Genomic DNA, 18462 nt, shown 5'->3' with positions numbered 1-18462 from the left:
AGGCCATAATGCTCCAGGCATCACCTCTGAATCGATCGAATGCATCTATGCCTTTTATTACTTTATTAAAATATCAGTCTTACAAAAGATTACATCGGTGCCGCAAAGGGTCGATACATGCAGGAATCAACCGTCTACAAACATAGCGAGAACATGGAGCGTCTCTGCACTAACATCCTATGATCGAAACGCCAGATCTCATGCAACCATCCCTTCTGTGTAATGGATAGTTCCTTTGTCAAGGAACTCAACTATCAACGTCTACAGTACATGAGTTGCAAGATTTTCAATAAATTCTAAATGTCTATCATCTGGTACACGCTCAATGTAAGGTAGTAAATAGGTTTTTCCTGGACACCTTTTATCTGTGAGTTTTTCGATGATGCCCAAGAAAAAGTTTTTTTCATAAGGGTGGTCCTCGTTGACCTACCCTCCGGGGTCTAGGCGGGACCTCTGGACGGCGGTTATCCTTGTCTTCTGGTGTATTTGGAGGCACCGGAACGATGTGGTGTTCAACGGCGCGGCGCCAGAGGCTCGAGCGATTAGGGGTAGGATCAAGGAGGGGTCCCTAAGTTGGCGTCTAGCTAGGTTGTGTCGCTCTGAGTCTTTTTGTTTTCCCAACCCCTTTCCTTTCTTGTGGAGGGACGGAGATTAGGCTTTTCTCGTTGACAGCATGCACGATGTGGTGTGAGCCTTCTGGCTTTTCTTCTATGTGATCATTACACCTCCCAGGGTGTATTCTCGAAAAAACATAAGTGTTAACTACTCCGATGTGATGTTTGCATAACCAGTGTTCACTCATGTCAAGAGATGTTCCAATTTTTAACGCATGCTAATCTTTCAGCCTGTTAAAGCTTGATAGCTCATGAGAATTTGGTTCATTTGTTTAAGAAATGTTTTGTCTGTATTACCACTTTAAGTATCTGTGGACATCTTCGGAAATGAAACTGGGGCAAGGATCTTCTCTAAACTCTGGGTGGGAGGACGTAATTAATCATTCCCCCTATAATTTGTTTCATGTGGTCATTAATTATTGTGTTGCGGGGGCTGACCCAAGACTCGTTTGCTCTCTCCCCCTCGCCGCCCCCGTGGGGGACGGGTGAACCATAGCCCTCCTCCTCCTCCTCCTCCTCCTCCTCCTCCTCCTCCTCCTCCTCCTCCTCCAGGCTCCCTTCCCCCGATCTCCCCTGCCATTGCCGTCGGAGTGGGCTGTTGGGCGTTACCCGCGCAGTGCAGGTGACGACAGGGTTGACTTGTCCCGTGGCACGAAGGAGGGCACGGGGGCTCCTCGACGGCGACGGTGCGGCTTGGCCGCTGGCGGTTCGGCTCGATGGCGTGAGACCCGCGATCCGGGTGGGAGGAGACGTGGGTGGAGCTGTCGGGAGGGACGTTAGCGGTGCCGGCTCAGCCTAGATCTGGGACCCTTTGGGCCCCATCTAGGCTGGGGCGGGTCGTTTGCCCCTCTCTTAGCGGTGGTGCTCCCTCGAAGCGAAGGAGGTGCATCGGTGGCGACTGGGTGTGGTGGCAGTGTTGTTAGTCGACCTGTTGCAGCATGGCGGCGTGGACTTTGTTGGCCAGTTTGGGCCCGACAGGGCCATTTTGGGTCCAGTGTGTCTTTGTTGCCACGTTCGGTCGGCTACTGCGAAGGCGGTGGAGGTAGTTCCCTCCCATGCGGCTATGGTGCTGCTACCGACTCTGTTGTCCCTTTTCTTCTTCTAGACCTTGCGACGGTGACCACATTGAGACGACAATGATGGATCCAAGTCTGTGGTGTCACGTGCTCGTCGGCAGGTTGGGTGGAGCACTTCAGATCCTCCAGTGTGTGGTTTTGGGGTGGGGAGAAAATAGAAATCCCTATCGGCTCATCTGGCACTGACAAAGTGACGCCTACGAGCGTCTCCGTTCCTTCGTGGAGGCATCGGGTGTACCCCTCCCCACTCCCATCCGCCCACCGGGGGAAATCTTAGAACTAGTCCGGGTAGCAATGGTGTCGTTGTCGTTTTCCTTTTTGAAGATGTTGTTTGGCATGCGGTGCTTCGGTGCACATATTATTTTATTTCTTTTGGAAAGGATCCTGGTTGTTGTTGGCTTCAGACTGGACGTTTTGTTAGGCCCATCCTGTTGATGCTAGTGTCCAAGCCCTTCGCTCCATTTGGATTCCAGAATACTCTGCTTTTGCTTTTCTATTTCACTTTCAATCAAACTCGAAGAGTGTAGTTATAGCAATAGTAATGGTGCCTGGAGTGCTTAATGGGTTTCAGTCTTACTATTTTTGTATCAGAAACTTCATGTGTGATAATGTGCAATTTGCTTGTTATGGTAGCAAGAAAATATTCTAGAGGAATTGCAGAGTTGTTAGCACGTGAATATGTACATTTCATCACAATACCAAAAGAAAGCAAACCATCGTACTTGACTCGTAAATCAGATCTGATGGTGCAAAATAGCCATACCACCAAAAACATCACAAGTGAAAGATAATGATCCCAGTTTGCCTAGATGAAGCACATCACTTCAAACCTCATACATTCATGTTCCACAGGAATTTGAAGTATTATGCCCTGAGCATCTTCATTACAGTTATGCTAAAGAGGCGTCATGTTCCTCAAACTTCAGCACGAAGGTTCCTTCAGGGCTACCTAAGGAGCTAAGGATGCGACACTCAGTTACAAACTCAGTCAATGAATGCAGATTTGTAGTGGAAATCGTCGATCGTTGAGTAGATGTGCCCGCCATCGACATGGAAATCGATAGCTTCCCTGCATAGCAGAGATGGAAATTAGCTCGCAACAATACATCGCATATCTACAGGTGTGAGTGGGAGTGGGAGAGGCTTACTGGATCTTGCTTGCTGGCAGTCTGAGTCGTTTGGCAATTTCATCGATATGCACACCATGATCACTTGCACTGCCAAATAATCGAGTGGTTAGAAAGAAAATTTTCAAATAAAATGCTAGTAATCTATTACAATAAATGAACTTTCTACTTGTTAGGAGCCGTAACCAAACTTTTCTGTTTAATTCTGAACTCAGGGCAAGTAGTTATAGACCATCAGATTTTGATGACACATAAGCTAAGCAGAAAATACAAAGTTAATATGGCCAAGCATATGGACCTCACTCGAGAAAATCTACTACAGACAAAATGTATTAGTGTTTTTACTACAGTGCAAGGGAAGGACAGTTGATGTGCAACTTACATGCTTGCTGGTTCATTGAAAATATTCAGCACCTGCGCATACAAATCAGCCCCCAATACATTGGTTCCACTGGCCACTGGCGCCTGTAAGAATGAAATAAATGATGACAAGGGAAGATCTCTACTGTTTGATCCATTCAAACATTGCAATTACCACCTACCGGGTTCGATTTCAAAGAGGTCGGAGTACTTGCTTCGCTGGGACTATTGGAGAATGGGGTTCCCATTGCAGAAATGGTGTGTGCAGGACTGCCAACCTAAAACAATTAACCAGAATCATAACCAAGCATTATAACTAATGAGCAAAGGGCTGATATAGTGGGAGTATTTGCATGAGACTTCAGTACTACAGATCAGAAGCATACCTTTGATTTTGTGTTCTCGATATGCATACGTACACACTGAATGAAATGCAGTGTGACCTCATTATAATCAGTTACAGGTCTGAAATAAAAAAAGTATATAAATTTGCATGTTTCCTTAACATCAGTGAAGCATAATACGTTGCAAAAAATACCTGACACAGAAAGCAGTAGCACGCTTCTTGTCCTGGAGTCCCTTGAGGGTACCGATGACAGAAACATACATGCCATTCCTGAATTAACAAGCACAAGAAAATGGTGATCAGCCTTCAGAGAGGAAGGCGGTAATTTTCCTTGAGAAATGAAGCTAGTGTATTCATGACAAGCATAAATGAAGGTTATACAGCTGATACATACTGGATAGCGGCAGTTTCAGCAGAATCTGCAGCATCGTTCACCCTGTAAAACATATCAACATTGACAAAGATGTGAAACTAATACATATTGCTGACAGAAGATGCTGTTAAGTATGATTAGACATGAAACTCTTGTCTGACTAGTCGGATGGTATTGCATGTCCTGAACTCAAGAATACCAAAAACATGTATCTTCTGCCCCAAAAAGTGCTAACCCGTAGTTGATAGTAGAAAAATAACAAATATGATTAGCAACAAACCGCTTAGCGGCTTAGCCAAATAATATAACAGTATTGTAATGGGCCTAATGGTAGCATTTTAGATATTTATTCCCCAAAGACCACAAAAACTGTGCAAATATTAATTGACTTACAAATTTCAGTATCATTATATTATCCTAAGCCAATGTTATAAAGACTACAAAGGAAGTATTGCACAGTAGTATGTCACCCTACTGTCTCTCAAATTAATAATTAGTCAAAGATGCAAACATTATTGCAGATTTTGCATTACTTGCATTGTGATAAGAACCAACAGCATGCCTAGTGAATACTATCAAGTATGACTAGACACAAGGATCTTGTCTGAATAGTAGGATGGTATTGCAAATCCTGAAGACATGAGCAACAAAAACATTTATCTTCTACGGTTCTGCCAAAAAAAGTGCTAACCTTTTTTTGGTAGCAGAAACTATTAGATAGTACGATTACCCACCAAGCCCCAGGCCCAATAAGGCAATAATAGGGTGGCATTGTAATGAGACTAACGACGACATTCAAGATATTTTACTCGGTTCGTTCCAAATTAATTGACTTAGCTTTGTCTAGATACATATGTATCGAACACGTTTAGATACATGTGTATCTAGACGAAGTTGATTCAATTAATTTGAAACATAGGGAGTATTCGTAAAGACCAAAAAAAGAGAAAATATCGCAATTGAAGCATTTTCGAGTAGCATATCTGCCTACTGTCTCCCAAATGGTTAATTAGTCAGGTGGTGAAGTAATTGCAGTTTTTTTATTAGTCGGAGATGGTGGAGTACTAATCACATGCACTATGCTAACAGCTAATAGTACTTCTAGTGCAGATTGAACTTGCAGGATTTGACAAATTTCACATTTAACATCGAACAATGACAGCTGAAGCAGAAAAGTCTAAAACGTTACCCCCTATGAGGCTATAACACATTTGGACCATAAAGGTCAGAGATTTCCCAAAAAAAACGCTTACCATCTGATGAAGTCGAGCCTGCCGGTGCCGTCGTCTAGAGTGAAGGACACGTCCGTCGCCCTCTCCGCCTTCCCGCTCACCGTCCCCACGAGCCTGATCTGCAAACCAGGCAACCGAATCCACATCAGAAGCCAATCTCGGCAGCGAACACAGAGAGCAGCCGAGGAGGAGGAGCGTGGCGGGGTCAGTGCATACGTTGGCGGTCTCGACGCCGTCGACGGCGAAAGGCGCGCCCTTCTCGCCGGCGCCGGACAGCTGCGCGTCCGCGATCTGCTTCACGGTCAGCGGCGTCGTGCCCGACGCGCCCCGGAACTGCAAGACAGAAGCGACCAGGAGATCTGATGTCAGGAGACCGGCACGGATGCATCTGGACACAGAGCGACCGCTCCGTGAGGGAGAAGGGAACGGGGGCGGACGGTACCTTGGAAGGGGTGGTGGTGTCGGCGCCGGCGTTCTGCGACGGGGTGAACTGGGAGGGGGAGAAGGCGTCGATCTGGCTCGAGAACATCATGGCTGGTTCTCTCTTGGTTTGGGACGGCCTGCTCAGCGATCGGATTGGTCGGAATTCTTCGAGCGGCGGCCGATTTGGAGGTTGGCGGCGGTGGATCGGTGATTAGAAACCTGGAGTGCTGAGTGAGAACCCGGGAATATGAAGAGGACGAGTGGGAAGGCAAGAAAAATGGCGGGAGATTTGGGCGGAGCGCGCGGAAAATGAACCCTGCTTCGCGCCAATTCTAGATCCCGAGGGACTTCGGCCTTTGGTGGGCCCCTGCTCTGTTGAGCAAATGTTTAAAAGGTTTTTCTTTTCGAACGGAAATTTGGTGCACATGCACAATCATGATCTCCTTTTAAAAAAGAAATCGAAAATCATATTTTTAAGTTTCGATTTTTTTTAAAAAAAATCGCTTATAGTCAATGACGTATCCCACGAACTTGCAAAGTATCAATTGCAAATACTTTATATTCTGCCCTACACAAAAATGACAAAGTGTAGATCTAAGTAGTACATTTTCGAATCTCCAAAAAAAATCAGATTTTGTCATTTTTGTCTAGCACAAATTAAAAGGAATTTTGGGTTGAGATTTTATGAATCTCTCGAATTATTTTTTGATAAATTGTACAAATGTCTATTAATCTCTACTACTTATAAAGGCACGAAGTGCTGTTGGAAAATTAAATCTTGACCCTTCATCCACTCATATCAGACGGTGCAAAATGATCTATTCTCCCCACCCTTAATTTCCGCTCCACCATCTCTCTGCGCTCATTATCATCCCCAAATTAGGAAACAACACGGAAACAGTTCCGATAAGTCAGCCTCTTCCGTGCAACTTCTCCAGGTCTAGAAGAATCCCGCCGCCGCACCGCATCCGCCCTCCGCCGCGTGCCCGCACCCCATCCTTCTCTTCCGCTGCCTCCGAAGTCCCGACCACCTTCATTATCGTCTCCACACGCCTCCTCCGCGGTGCCGCCCCAGTTGGAGTCAGCAGAGGCAGAGACAACACATCGCGCCGCCACTTCTGGGAGGTAGGGCAGGGGGACCCAAGTCAAGCCAGATCGATGCGCCTCGCAGGTGAGCAACAGTCAGATCGATTCGCTGCCTAAATTTCTCGGTAAAGCTGCCTATTCTTGGTTCTTTCTTAGCGCTCGATCGTGTGCAGATGGGCATGGGCTACTCGGGCTAATGCTATGATCCCAAAGTCATGTCAAGCGGCAGGCTGAGCGACCTCTTCAGCTACCTGGCCTGAATCCTGGAGCATCCGAGGATCTGAAGTTCAGAACTGCGCTCAACTTCACCAGGCTGGTTCTGTTTAGCTTTTCTTGTTTAAAGTATTGCTTGACATCATGGCAGATATGTGTATATATGGATGTAGTGCATTCACGCTTCTATTTTCTGATTTACAATCATAATCTCTTGGCCTTTCTCTTTGTACTAGAGTATGTATCTAATGAGGCACGTGGTATAAGCATTCTCAAGGAACTGCAAGATGATGAGGTACATACATTTTGTACTATGGTACTAGCTTCATTCATCCATCCATCCAACTATCTACATATCTTCTTATCAGAGGAGAGGGAAATTTACAAGTGTACTGGACTAAAATTTAAGCAACACAATTCTGTTATTATCTACATGCTTGGTTTGGCCACAATGAAACTATGTCCATACTGATTTACATTTGTAAATGCTTTGCTCATGATCCAGCAAGAAACATGCCTGCATACTTTCGTGTGAGAACACCAAGAGGCACTGGAGGTGAAGCTTGACAGACAAGAGGCCTTGCCTGTTAAATATTTTGGCACACATAATAAATTGAAATCTGTAAATACAATGCCTGTACAGATCAATTGGATTTTGTATGTAGCATCATTATTTATTTTAAACAGTTTATATACCTCTTTTACAGATCAGGTAGATCATTTGTTAGTTTATTGTCTTCATATGTAGAACGAAAGAATGATTTTCCTTTTGATATGCATTCTTTAGAATTTTATTGCTCATGTTAAATACAATGCCTGTACAGATCAATTGGATTTTGTATGTAGCATCATTATTTATTTTAAATATTTTATATACCTCTTTTACAGATCAGGTAGTATCTGCAATGACCTGCCCACATCGATTATTAGCACTATAGTTTATATTTCACTGTTCAAGTTGCAGTCATCGCCATCTTCATGTCCACTTTAGCTGGTGCGTCTGACTACTGACTAATGACACTGACTACAAGGTAGGTTACCAATCAGGATTGAACTATTTGCTTCAAGCTGCTAGAATACATTCTGGTCGGCGAGTGGCTTGGTGCATGAAAAATGCACTCACAATGGACAGGCCCGTCATAGTCGCTGGTGGGAAGATGAAGCAAGAGCCAGGGGGTGCAACAAGTACAGAGAGGGGTGTGCATTTGGCCAGGACCTTATGGCGCCTGCACCCTATCTCCCACCGTTCATTGCTTTAAGATTGGTAACTCATTTTTGCGAAAAAGGCCCTAAGTTTTACCAGATTAATATCCAGCAGTTATTTACAAATTCCAATATGTAACCATTGTTATCATCTTAAGTTCTTCGAAATTTGGATCTGGATATCAAACAATCAACAATGGATCCACAAAATCCAGTGTATATCCATAGATTCATGTACAAGTAACATTTTTCCACAATAGGAAATCCACAAAAAATCCATAAAGAACCATTGGATATGTTTATTAATAAGATCCACACAGATCTCTGTCTAGTTCTTCACAGATCTTCAAAAAAAAAAGGATTTCGCATAAATATCCAACACTGATAAAACTATCCATCAAGAAGATACATTCAAAAACAGCTACGGATCCATTTGTATTGATCTGAGATCCACCACAAGATCCTAACATAACTCCTAAGAAAAAAAAGAAAGAACCCTAAAAAACCCGGGATCTTTGTGGATCTCGCCGGAGAGATCCAGTGGGTCTCGTCGCGTCTGGCCACGGCGGCGGCCTTTTCCGGCCGGAGAAGGGCGCGGGGAGGCCCGCAGCGGCGTCGTGCCGCCCGGCGACGAGGAGGCGGCTCTCTCCCGCGCGTTGACGGTCCACGCGTAGGAGGCCGGCTCCTCCCAGTCGGAACTTGCAGCGGAGGGCGACGATGGTCGGTGGCGGTGGGCGGTCGGTGGCGGCGGGCGGGCGGGCGGTCGGTGGCGGTCGGTGGCGGCCGGCGCAAAGGAGGGCGGCGGCGGAGCCACAGGGGGCTGAATGGGTGGGGATTTAGGGTTTCTACCGGATTTTTGATAACTTATACATATGGCTACGGGGGACTGTGTCCTAATTTCGAAAAGTGTAGGGTCTTTCTTACAAAAAGGTTGCACGCGAATCTCCAGCTGTAGGCGACGATTGGGATTGAGTCAGGGCGCCATAAGGTCCGCACGCTGTCTTTACCGTACAGAGAGGTCACACTTTCGTAGTGCTACATCATTTGCAGGCTCAAAATTTTAAATGTGATTGCATTGATGCTTATGTAAGGCATCAGTAGAATGATTAGATTTCTTGACATGCTTCTGTAAGGCATTGCACATATATGCTATCATGAGTACAGAGTAATATTAGGTTCAGAGTTGAGTAAGGGAAAGTTACAATATCCTCGATAACAATATTTTCTGCAAAATTCAGGTACATCATTACTTTGTTGAAGACGTGCGTTGCACGTACACACTAACTAGTTCTTTTAAAATGGCGAGAGCACTGGAGCTCGGAAGTCAATAGCACTTTTCGTTTCTTTTCTGCTCACAAAGATTTCTCCACTCCTCTCTATTAAGATTTTACATGCGATGTAGATAGAGTGCCCACTCCATCTGCACTTTGTGGGTTTTCCTTTATCACAAGCAAAGAGCATATTTTGCATTTTTCAAATAATCATAATTTTCTAATTGTTGCATATGTTATTTATTTAGGTGTCTCAACAAAATAATGGTAAATATTAACTCCATTTTGAAATATAAGCTTTTTCAGTGGCAAGCGGGTTGCTCGTTGTGATGACCCAGCGTACCACTGCATGGTGTAGTACACAAGTCGTTGACATAACACAAGTGAAACACCGTTCCACCCATATTACATCTCTCAGAGTGGTACAACAGAAACATATGCGAGTCCAAGGTATGTCTATAGAAGTACCCATGAACAGTTTACATAAGATCCACACAACCTCCTAATTTACAGTGAGGTAAAACTTCAAATAAAGTTCCAGAAGAACGACTCGTAATCTATCTTATTGCTAACTCAAATTCAAGAGCTACTTGGCTTGCTATAGAAATCTAGCTACTTAGGTGCTATGATTAGGGAAAGGTTCCTTTCTATTACTAGTCTAGGTTTCCATTATAGCTGATGCAGAAGTTGACTCCATTGACTTCTTTGATTGGATTCTTCATCTCGTTGCGAGTTGACTCCTTTGTCTTCGAGTTCCACGGTAGTTTCTCCTTCGATGCCTTGCTCTAAGAAGGGGGTTCAAACGAGATAGAATGAGTACGAGCGTACTCGGCAAGTTCATATTAGGAAATATGTGTATCATGCACTAGCTACGGCCATAGACCGAAAAGTCATAGGCCAATGCAAGTTTTCATAAACATTTCTTCAAAAGGTTTATTTTATTCCGAAAACTATGCCCGTCGGTCTTCACAGGTTGAACGGAACTTCGTGGAGTTCCTTTCTGCCGCGTTCGCGGTTCCCTTCCCGGAACGGGGAGTGGCAGATCACAATTCGGTATCCTCTGCGAGAGGTGCGTTACTTTTCCCATAAGAGACTTTATCCTTGATACCTATCCGAGATGCATGCTCGTCCACACTTCCTTGGTGTGGGGCCGGGTGTAAGATCCAAGCCAATCACTTGCCTTCTCCGCGATCGCAAACCCACCCTTTTGTCCACCCGTACACCTCCAGTAGACTTCCCCGATAATACGGCTTTACTCATGGTGCACTTTGGACAATCCTTCATAGATCGTAGAGCCATCATCACTAATGGATGGGGATTTAAAAGGCCATCCCAACCTACGGCAGTGCCTCCAACACCCCGCCGACTCCACCAATCCGTTGGCGTGCGAAGGGAAAAGATACGAGTGACTTCCCCAGAGCCATTATAGATCTTATGGTCAACGCGATATGTACGGCGCTAGAATCACCGGACGGCATTGGTAATTAATCCTAGGGTGATATAACCCATGCAATGGAACCTCCACCATATCAACACATACCATGGTTCCATTGCCCACCACATAGTCATATTCATAATTGTAAAATAATATTTGCTTTTCAATGCATGAGTGATAAGTATAGTACTTTGCATATAGTTTGATAAAAATAATCAAATGACATGAGCAAGCGATGAACTTGCCTTTCTTGACTGCAAGATTATGCAGGCAAAAGCTTCGATACGTGAGAACTCCAAATGCTGAAATACCATCATCGTCCGGTAAGGACAATGTTAAAGAACTGGCAAAGATGCTATAATGCATAGTATGAGATGCAATCGTCCCGAGCGTAACCTAACCTCGAAGATTTAGGATGTATGAGTTGTAAAGATTTCTTTAGGGTTGGTTGCACTTTTAGAATGGTTCTCAAACAAGGTTCTTATTAGGGTTTGGTTATATTAGCATCATAACTAAGTGATATAAGGCATTATAACAATCATATACATAAAGAATAGTAGTGGAATAATATGTGAAGAACAGTTGTCAATTTTAAGTTCTACAGGACATGGTTGATGATTACTTATATTATACTTCAAAAGAATAACTTTTGAAGAACATGTTGTTTAAGAAATATTTAGTATTTCAAAGAAGTATTGGGCTTCTAAGGTTTGATGGACACTTGTACTTCAAAAGAATAACTTTTGAAGAACATGTTAAAATAAGAATATGAACTACTATATATAGGTGCTATGGCTTTCTAGGGTTTACTATTGGATTCCTTTAGTTTCACTAATATGAACTAGTTGGGTTCTTAAATAGAATTGGTTCTATATACAACAAGTATTGGTAAGGTTATTACTATGGTTTCCCATATACATCATATCAAAGAATGGTTATTTAAGATGGTTCTATAAATTAGCTATTAGGGTTTACTATGGTTTCACAATTACTTACTAAGTAATCTCTAATGGTTGCCCAGCTAAGTGGTTTATCATTTCCTAAGTAGGGTTGAGTGGAATAGGAACATGTGTTGTGAACTATTACACAAGGTTGATACTAGGGTTCATCATTATAGTTCTACTAGGTTTTGATGGTTGAGATTGATCCTAATGGTATGGTATATAGGAGTGGTGATTAATGGTACTAATCCAATTAGCAAGTTAGGGTTTATACCTAGGTGATACTAGTTAATCATATAGGTTTTAATTAAGAATAGGAACATGAAATGATAATCTCATGTGACTTGGTTTATGCTAGTGGATCATAAGCATGCATTCATTTGTTTCTTACTAAGGTTCTATAGGTATAGATGAAACTTATATGATTACATGAGCTAAACCCCTAGGGTTTTAGGGTTTAAATCATTTTGACATGATCACATAAAATGATGGGATCCGATTCTAACTTATAATAAAACTAGGGTTTCTTAATTATGATCCAATTCTTAAAGTAATACTTGGTACTAGAATTAATGTGATTAAGTATTTGAAATAAAGTTATTAATAATTTTAACATGCTATTAATTTTTAGAGGGTTTAAGAATTAAAATAATTACTAGTTAGGGTTTAATTAGAAATCAGGGTTTCCTAATTATTGTTAGGTTTTAAAATAATGACTTGTTAACTAAAGATGTTTAGGTAAATAAGTTACCAAAATAATATTGGCTTTTAATATTTTCTTGAGTTATTACTATTTAAAGAAAATAAAAATAGTAATATGCCACTTAGGGTTTATGAATTACCACTAAGAATGAAGTTAATGCAATTATGGTAAATAAAATTAATCTTAACATTTTACTTAATTACTGAATAGTTAAAATTTAATTTTTATCACTTCACTAATTATTGAATTCAAATTGTATTTTAAATAATTGAAATGGCATAATTAATAAGGTTAAAAATAAGTAAATTTTTATTTTGACACACATTTTTGTTTTATATTTTATTTGAATAGAGTTTATTTTTGTGAGCATTTTGATATATTATTTACATTTTTCTGAGTTGAAACGAATTTTATACATTTTGGCAAAGTTTCAGTAAATTTCTGGATTTTGAATTTAAATGAAAATACTACACATACCGATTCGTTTCTAACTAATGTCACTGACCAGTGGGGCCATTGACTGGGTCAGTTGCCACGTGGGCAAAGACCAGTCAACGATGCCAGGGAGACCCCACATGCCACGTTGGCGTTGCCGGCGGTTAAACGCCGGTGACCAATTCATGGCGGCGCTACGCTACAGGGCCTCCCAGGACGCGCGACTAGGGTTTTCTGGCTCTCCTCGACTCGCTGAAGCTAATGGTGGGGTTGGTTTGGCGAGGGGATCACCGGAGCTACGCCGGCGACCATGCCCCGCGGTGGTTTACTCCGGCGAGCACACGAACTACGGCTACGGCTGATGCTAGGAAGCAATAGAGGGGTCCAGAGATGCGCAAGCTCACCCGGGTGCCTCCCAGGTAGTCGCCGATGTCGATTGGAGAAGGAATCGAGCTCAACTTCGCCGATTCCGGCGATGTACTGCGGGAGAAGATCTCGAAATTGGCCGCACTCAGACCTCCCCTGGATGCTCGGCTTGGCCTGTAGAACAACGACGTCGAGGCGCACCTCCTTGACCACCTCTTGAGCTCCAGGGTGGCTCCAATCTTGCTCTTCGTCCTCGACTCCGGCAGGGTGCTGCGGACGATTGTGGTCGTCTGGGTAGGTTAGAGATGGAATGGCGAGGCAGCGAGGCATTAGGGTTTCAGTGCGGAGCTCTGGGCGTATTTATAGGCCACGACGAGGTCTAGTTCGTCACCTCGCCGGCGACAGTGGCCGGGATGTCTCGATGACAACTGACGTGGATTGGGCGTGAATCTTGGCGCCAAGAGATAGACTCGGACGTGAGATAGATTGGCGAGGTTCTGAGGGACTCGTTGACGTCCGGCGGCGTTCTTATCCTCGTCGAGGACGTGGCCGAGCTCCTCCTCTGTGCTGTCGACGCCGGGGAAGAAGGAGAAGATAGCTTCTCTCCTTTGCACGATCTTTAAAGCTCCCGAATCGGTATCTGGCTTGGGCTGAGTTGCTCTTGGTCCCTTGCTGGGCCTCGACGTGGGCTGGTCTGCTGGGCTGCTGCGGTCCACCAGGTAAGTTTCTCTCTCACTCTATTTTTCTGTTTTCTTTTCTGTTTTTATTTTCTGTTTTGATATTTGAATTCAAATTTGGATTCTGTTTTGTTTTGCAGGTTTTTTTTAAAAAATATGTGAATCTTAATAGAACTTAGCAGTGCTGCTTGCTGTATATTTGTTCTGTTCAAACAAATATTTAATATTTGATTATATTGAGGCTTTGGTGAAATATAAATAAAGTAGATATGGGTTTTAATGGTTTATCTTAATTCTTTAAATTTGGGAACCAAACCTATTTTGAATGATTTGAAGTTTATAACCAGTGCATAGTAAACGGGTCCTTAAGTTTTGTTATTATTTAACAATAGTGAGGTTCACATATATTTTAATTAAGGTTAGAGTTTAAATTAAATGGTAAAGGAAATGGGATTGGTTTATGATTTTATGTAGAGAGTTGTTTCCAAGGGTTTTAAGAAGATGGTTGGATTCACTCTATGTTAGATAATCTTGCTTAACAAACTACTACTTGAATTATTTAAAATAGATCCTAATCTCATTATGGTTAATTCAATTACTTATCTGAATACTATTTCATTTGGTTCACTAAACCAGATATTTGGATAGCAAAGTAAAATAGGGTATTGGTTTCCTTCTAATCACCAAAGGCATTTAATCCATAAGCATATGTGGCTTGGTTTATACTTGTGATCCATGATACACAAGTTAGGAAACAATATTTTATGTGGGGTGGATACTACATGAAAGGTTTAGGGTTTTGCATAAGCTTCACTAATTGAAGTATAAATAGGCAGGATGTATGATAGGGTTCTAATTATAATCCAAAATAATATTTGAATTGGGATTCAAATATGGTTTAGGGTTTTAGTTATGATCACCTATGTGATACACAACTAGGTTTAGGTAGGGGCATAAGCATTGATTCTATTCTAGTGGCTAGAGTTATCCTCCTCACTTAGGTAGAATTATTGTATCAAGGCAATGCTAGGTTGGTCTCAAATGTTTGGATAGACAAGGTTTAGATACCATATCAATACTACTCTATATAAGGCATGAGTATTGGTTTGGTTAACTACTAATGAGTTACTTATTATTTCATGTGAATAATGAGATCTATTGATCATATGTATAGGTTTAACTTATCAACTCAATTTATAAAGTAAGATCATGCATTAGACATGATCCACTTATTCCTCACTAATCTCTCTTCTTTAATACTTCTCTCAACACACTCACTTATATTCTTAAGGTTTATGATCATCACCCAATTTGTAATAATCAAAGTATTGCTTTCTAATAATTCATTAGTGAATCATGGTTCTCTCTCCAAGATCAAGTATTAGTCCATATACTTGAGTATACCTCTTTAGGTTGAGCTCTTTTTAATAGGTAGGGTTTCTCTAGGGTTTATGATCATTACCAAGGTGTAATGATCACAACACTTGCCTCTCTATAATTACTAGAAGAATAGGTTCTTGCTTACCATCAAGTATTAGCTAAGTCAAGTAGGGTTTAATACTTGACTTGTACTCCTTATAGCATTGATTAGTATTAATGGTCTACCTCACATAGATAGATTGAATATCAAACTAGGTTCTACCCAATGGATAATATAAGCATATGAATGATTCTTACCTTTCTCTAGGTTTAATGAATGAGTTTGGAAACAAGGTGGGAATGGTCAAGGTTTAATGAAGAATGAATATGCATGTTCTTGACTTGATTCAAGTATTGTAGTTGAAAAGATATACCATGTGACTCATGGTAGGAACATTTATTTAGTAGAAGACATGGATAAGATAAGTAAAGAATAGTGTCTTATTTATTTGTGTTCTTTGATTTATGGTTGAATAATTATTCATGTGTTGTTGTAAGGAATGGCATGTTAAGATCCTTTATAAGATCTTGTAGTTAATCCTTACTTAAGATTTTATTTGTTGTAATTCTACTACTATTTGATCTAGCCCATATATCAAATCATCTCTACCCAAAACAAGGTTTTAGCAAAGATCACAGTGAAGTTTATAGCGCTTGACTTGATGATCTACTTCAATTCCAGCAAGTCAAGTGAAACTTCGATTCATTGTGGTAAGTTTTATTTGAAGCACGAAAATTCCCCGGATTTTCTATGCATGAATGCAATGCACACTTTGGTGTTCTCTCATTTTATTGCCTCTAAACCTGGGATATTACAGCCTCTCCCCCTTAAACTGAACTTCGTCCCGAAGTTCGAACGCTCTCATGTTTCGGAATGTTGAAATGTCTTGAACAGATCACCATCCTTCAATCTCCATGGTGATCTCAATAGATATAATTGGATATATCCCTTATCTAGATCCTTCCTGGAGTCTTCTGATGTCTGGCACTGATACTTTCTTTAATTCCATGATTTCATCCAACACTCTAAGCTTCTAGTCTTACTCTTCAAAGATCCTTGGTTTAGGACATCTTATTGTGCTAATGGACTTTACTAATGGTTGTGGTGATATCTTCCTATTTGGGTACTTAAAATTTGGTTCTACCAGCTGCGATAATCCAGCTGCGATGCAATATGGCACTATGGTGTACCAACTGCGATGTTCAAATCTTAATTCTAAAAGATTTATTTAAGGTAAGGTATTGTTGTCCCTTACTACCATAACGAAAGTGATGGTACTTCGTAAGGTATTTACAATAGGCATGGTCCTGGTTGTTTAGTCCTACGAATGGATTAGACTCATTTAGTCCATCCAATCATGGCTTCTAGTTTATACTAATTATCTTCCCTTTGGTTTCTTTAGGTTCCATGAAAGGAATCTTTCTAATAATCATTAGTTTTGGTATGGTCAAACTCCTTCGTATAGTATCTTCTTAGGCTTTGATTGTTCTCCGATATCTTCTTCCTCCAACTTCATTATCGAAGACTTACTTAAGTTCTCTTGGTTTCGAGTAATTACAATTACCCACTCAAGTTAAGGTCTAACCCTTACTTCCTCGAGATATGAACCTCGGCTTCTGGTCTGACATCCTCCTGAGAGTACTATTATATGGGTACTTCTCAACAACCTTATAAAAATAAGATCAGACTTCCTCTCAGATCAGACCTTTTTCTTCGTCTATCATACTCCAAATCATATTTAAATACTTCTCCTTCAGCCTTCCTCTCCTCCTTGGAGTTTACTAATAATCTTCAAACTTCCTTTCTTCTAATCATTAAACTCCAAGGGTAGGTAGTTGGCTTAAGTCTGGTTTATATTTTGTACCTTTCTAAAGTCTCATCAAGAATTCTTTCTGGTGTATCCACACAGTTGTGGGTATCCATTATGAATCCTCCGACTAAATATTTACTAACCACGAGATACCAGCTGTGAAATACTAGCTGCGGAATCCCCCTTTCTTTTAGGTAAAGAAATGTTCAGGCTGTGGCTATCTGGTACCAGCTGCAGACTACCTAGTACCAGATGTGGCTTATTGGATACCAGCTGTGACTACTTACATAGTTTTAGTTAAGATATACCTTACTTTACATTCTTTCTCTTCATGGTTATCCTATCTCAGCTGCGGTCAGCTGCGACTTCACTTGTCTATTTTCCTTCTTCCAGAATGAATACAGCTCTACTTCTTCTGCTCCATATTCACTATCTTTCCCACTTCCATGATACTTACATATTGAAGTACTCCTTGATTAAGGATAGAAGTAAGTTTTATTGGTCCTTCATGTAGAGTATTGTGGTTGCTTCCCGCAACTTTACTTCGTTCTTTAAGTGACCCTTCATCTTGTCTTCAAATCTTCATAATTCGTCACTTCCTCACACGAATACCTTTACCCTCTAGACCTATAACATCAAGTAAGAGCTTGATATTGCAACATGCATTTGCATATCAAAGTCAAACTTCATGTATGGATCTAGTCAATCAATGAAGATTCAAGAAAATCCAAGAAAATCCAGCTTTGTGTTCATAATACACATCCTTATATGCCTGAATACAATAGTTGGGTAAGACATCCCTAAACATCAGGATCAGATGTGTAGTATATAACACCACATAAGATAGGTTTAGGTTGTGATACTTAGCACAAATACGTGAATTTCTACTATTTGTCTCAACATTTGTCTTAATTGCACATTTGCAATGAGACAATCTTGAAACAAAATGGCTTGGGATAGTTGAAATTAACCTAGTTTTCTTTGGAAGTACTAACAGAATAGTATACCATATATATGTGCTATTTCGGACTACTTCCTATAATACAATTAGTTCTAACATGTTTACTCTAAACACATGATTGTTTAGAATATACCACCTATAACTCTAGGATTTCTCTATGTGATAAGATCTAAATAAGCCTTCTTTAAATTAAGGACTATGGTTCTAACATTCTTGACACAGTTATTAGGATTTTAAGGCCTAAGCTTTCGAACTATTCCCTAAATCCTACTCCTTATCATCCTTTTGTTATCGTACTTATGATGTTCTACTCCATAATACCATGATTCTCAAGTGAATCATATATGAGTACCTAGTTTATTATTGAAAGTAGACTCATGTAACTCCTAT

The 18462-nt window shown here is 41.3% G+C and overlaps 1 protein-coding gene across 1 annotated transcript; it reads right to left on the bottom strand.

Moving 5' to 3' along the window:
- Positions 1-2674: 2674 nt before the first annotated feature.
- Positions 2675-5660, bottom strand: LOC124669155 (replication protein A 32 kDa subunit A-like). Its single transcript, XM_047205833.1, has 10 exons — positions 5571-5660; positions 5345-5461; positions 5150-5247; positions 3918-3959; positions 3716-3793; positions 3564-3642; positions 3360-3455; positions 3200-3282; positions 2839-2907; positions 2675-2759 (listed from the first exon to the last, which is right to left on the bottom strand). Exons 1-10 carry the CDS (start codon positions 5658-5660, stop codon positions 2675-2677), a joined length of 837 nt encoding a protein of 278 aa, XP_047061789.1.
- Between the last annotated feature and the right edge of the window lie 12802 nt (positions 5661-18462).

Source organism: Lolium rigidum, chromosome 7 (genome assembly GCF_022539505.1).
Source record: "Lolium rigidum isolate FL_2022 chromosome 7, APGP_CSIRO_Lrig_0.1, whole genome shotgun sequence".
NCBI classification, from domain to species: Eukaryota; Viridiplantae; Streptophyta; class Magnoliopsida; order Poales; family Poaceae; genus Lolium; species Lolium rigidum.
Note: the sequence above shows the minus strand (reverse complement) of the source record. Positions and strands in the feature narration are given on the sequence as shown.

Bases quoted from the DNA above. Each gene is read 5' to 3' on its own strand.
- LOC124669155 (XM_047205833.1), bottom strand. From the start codon at position 5,660: ATGATGTTCTCGAGCCAGATCGACGCCTTCTCCCCCTCCCAGTTCACC. The intron at 5,462-5,570 runs GTACCGTCCGCC...TCTGTCTTGCAG, and splicing joins ACACCACCACCCCTTCCAAG to TTCCGGGGCGCGTCGGGCAC. The intron at 3,456-3,563 runs GTATGCTTCTGA...TAATTGTTTTAG, and splicing joins TCGAGAACACAAAATCAAAG to GTTGGCAGTCCTGCACACAC.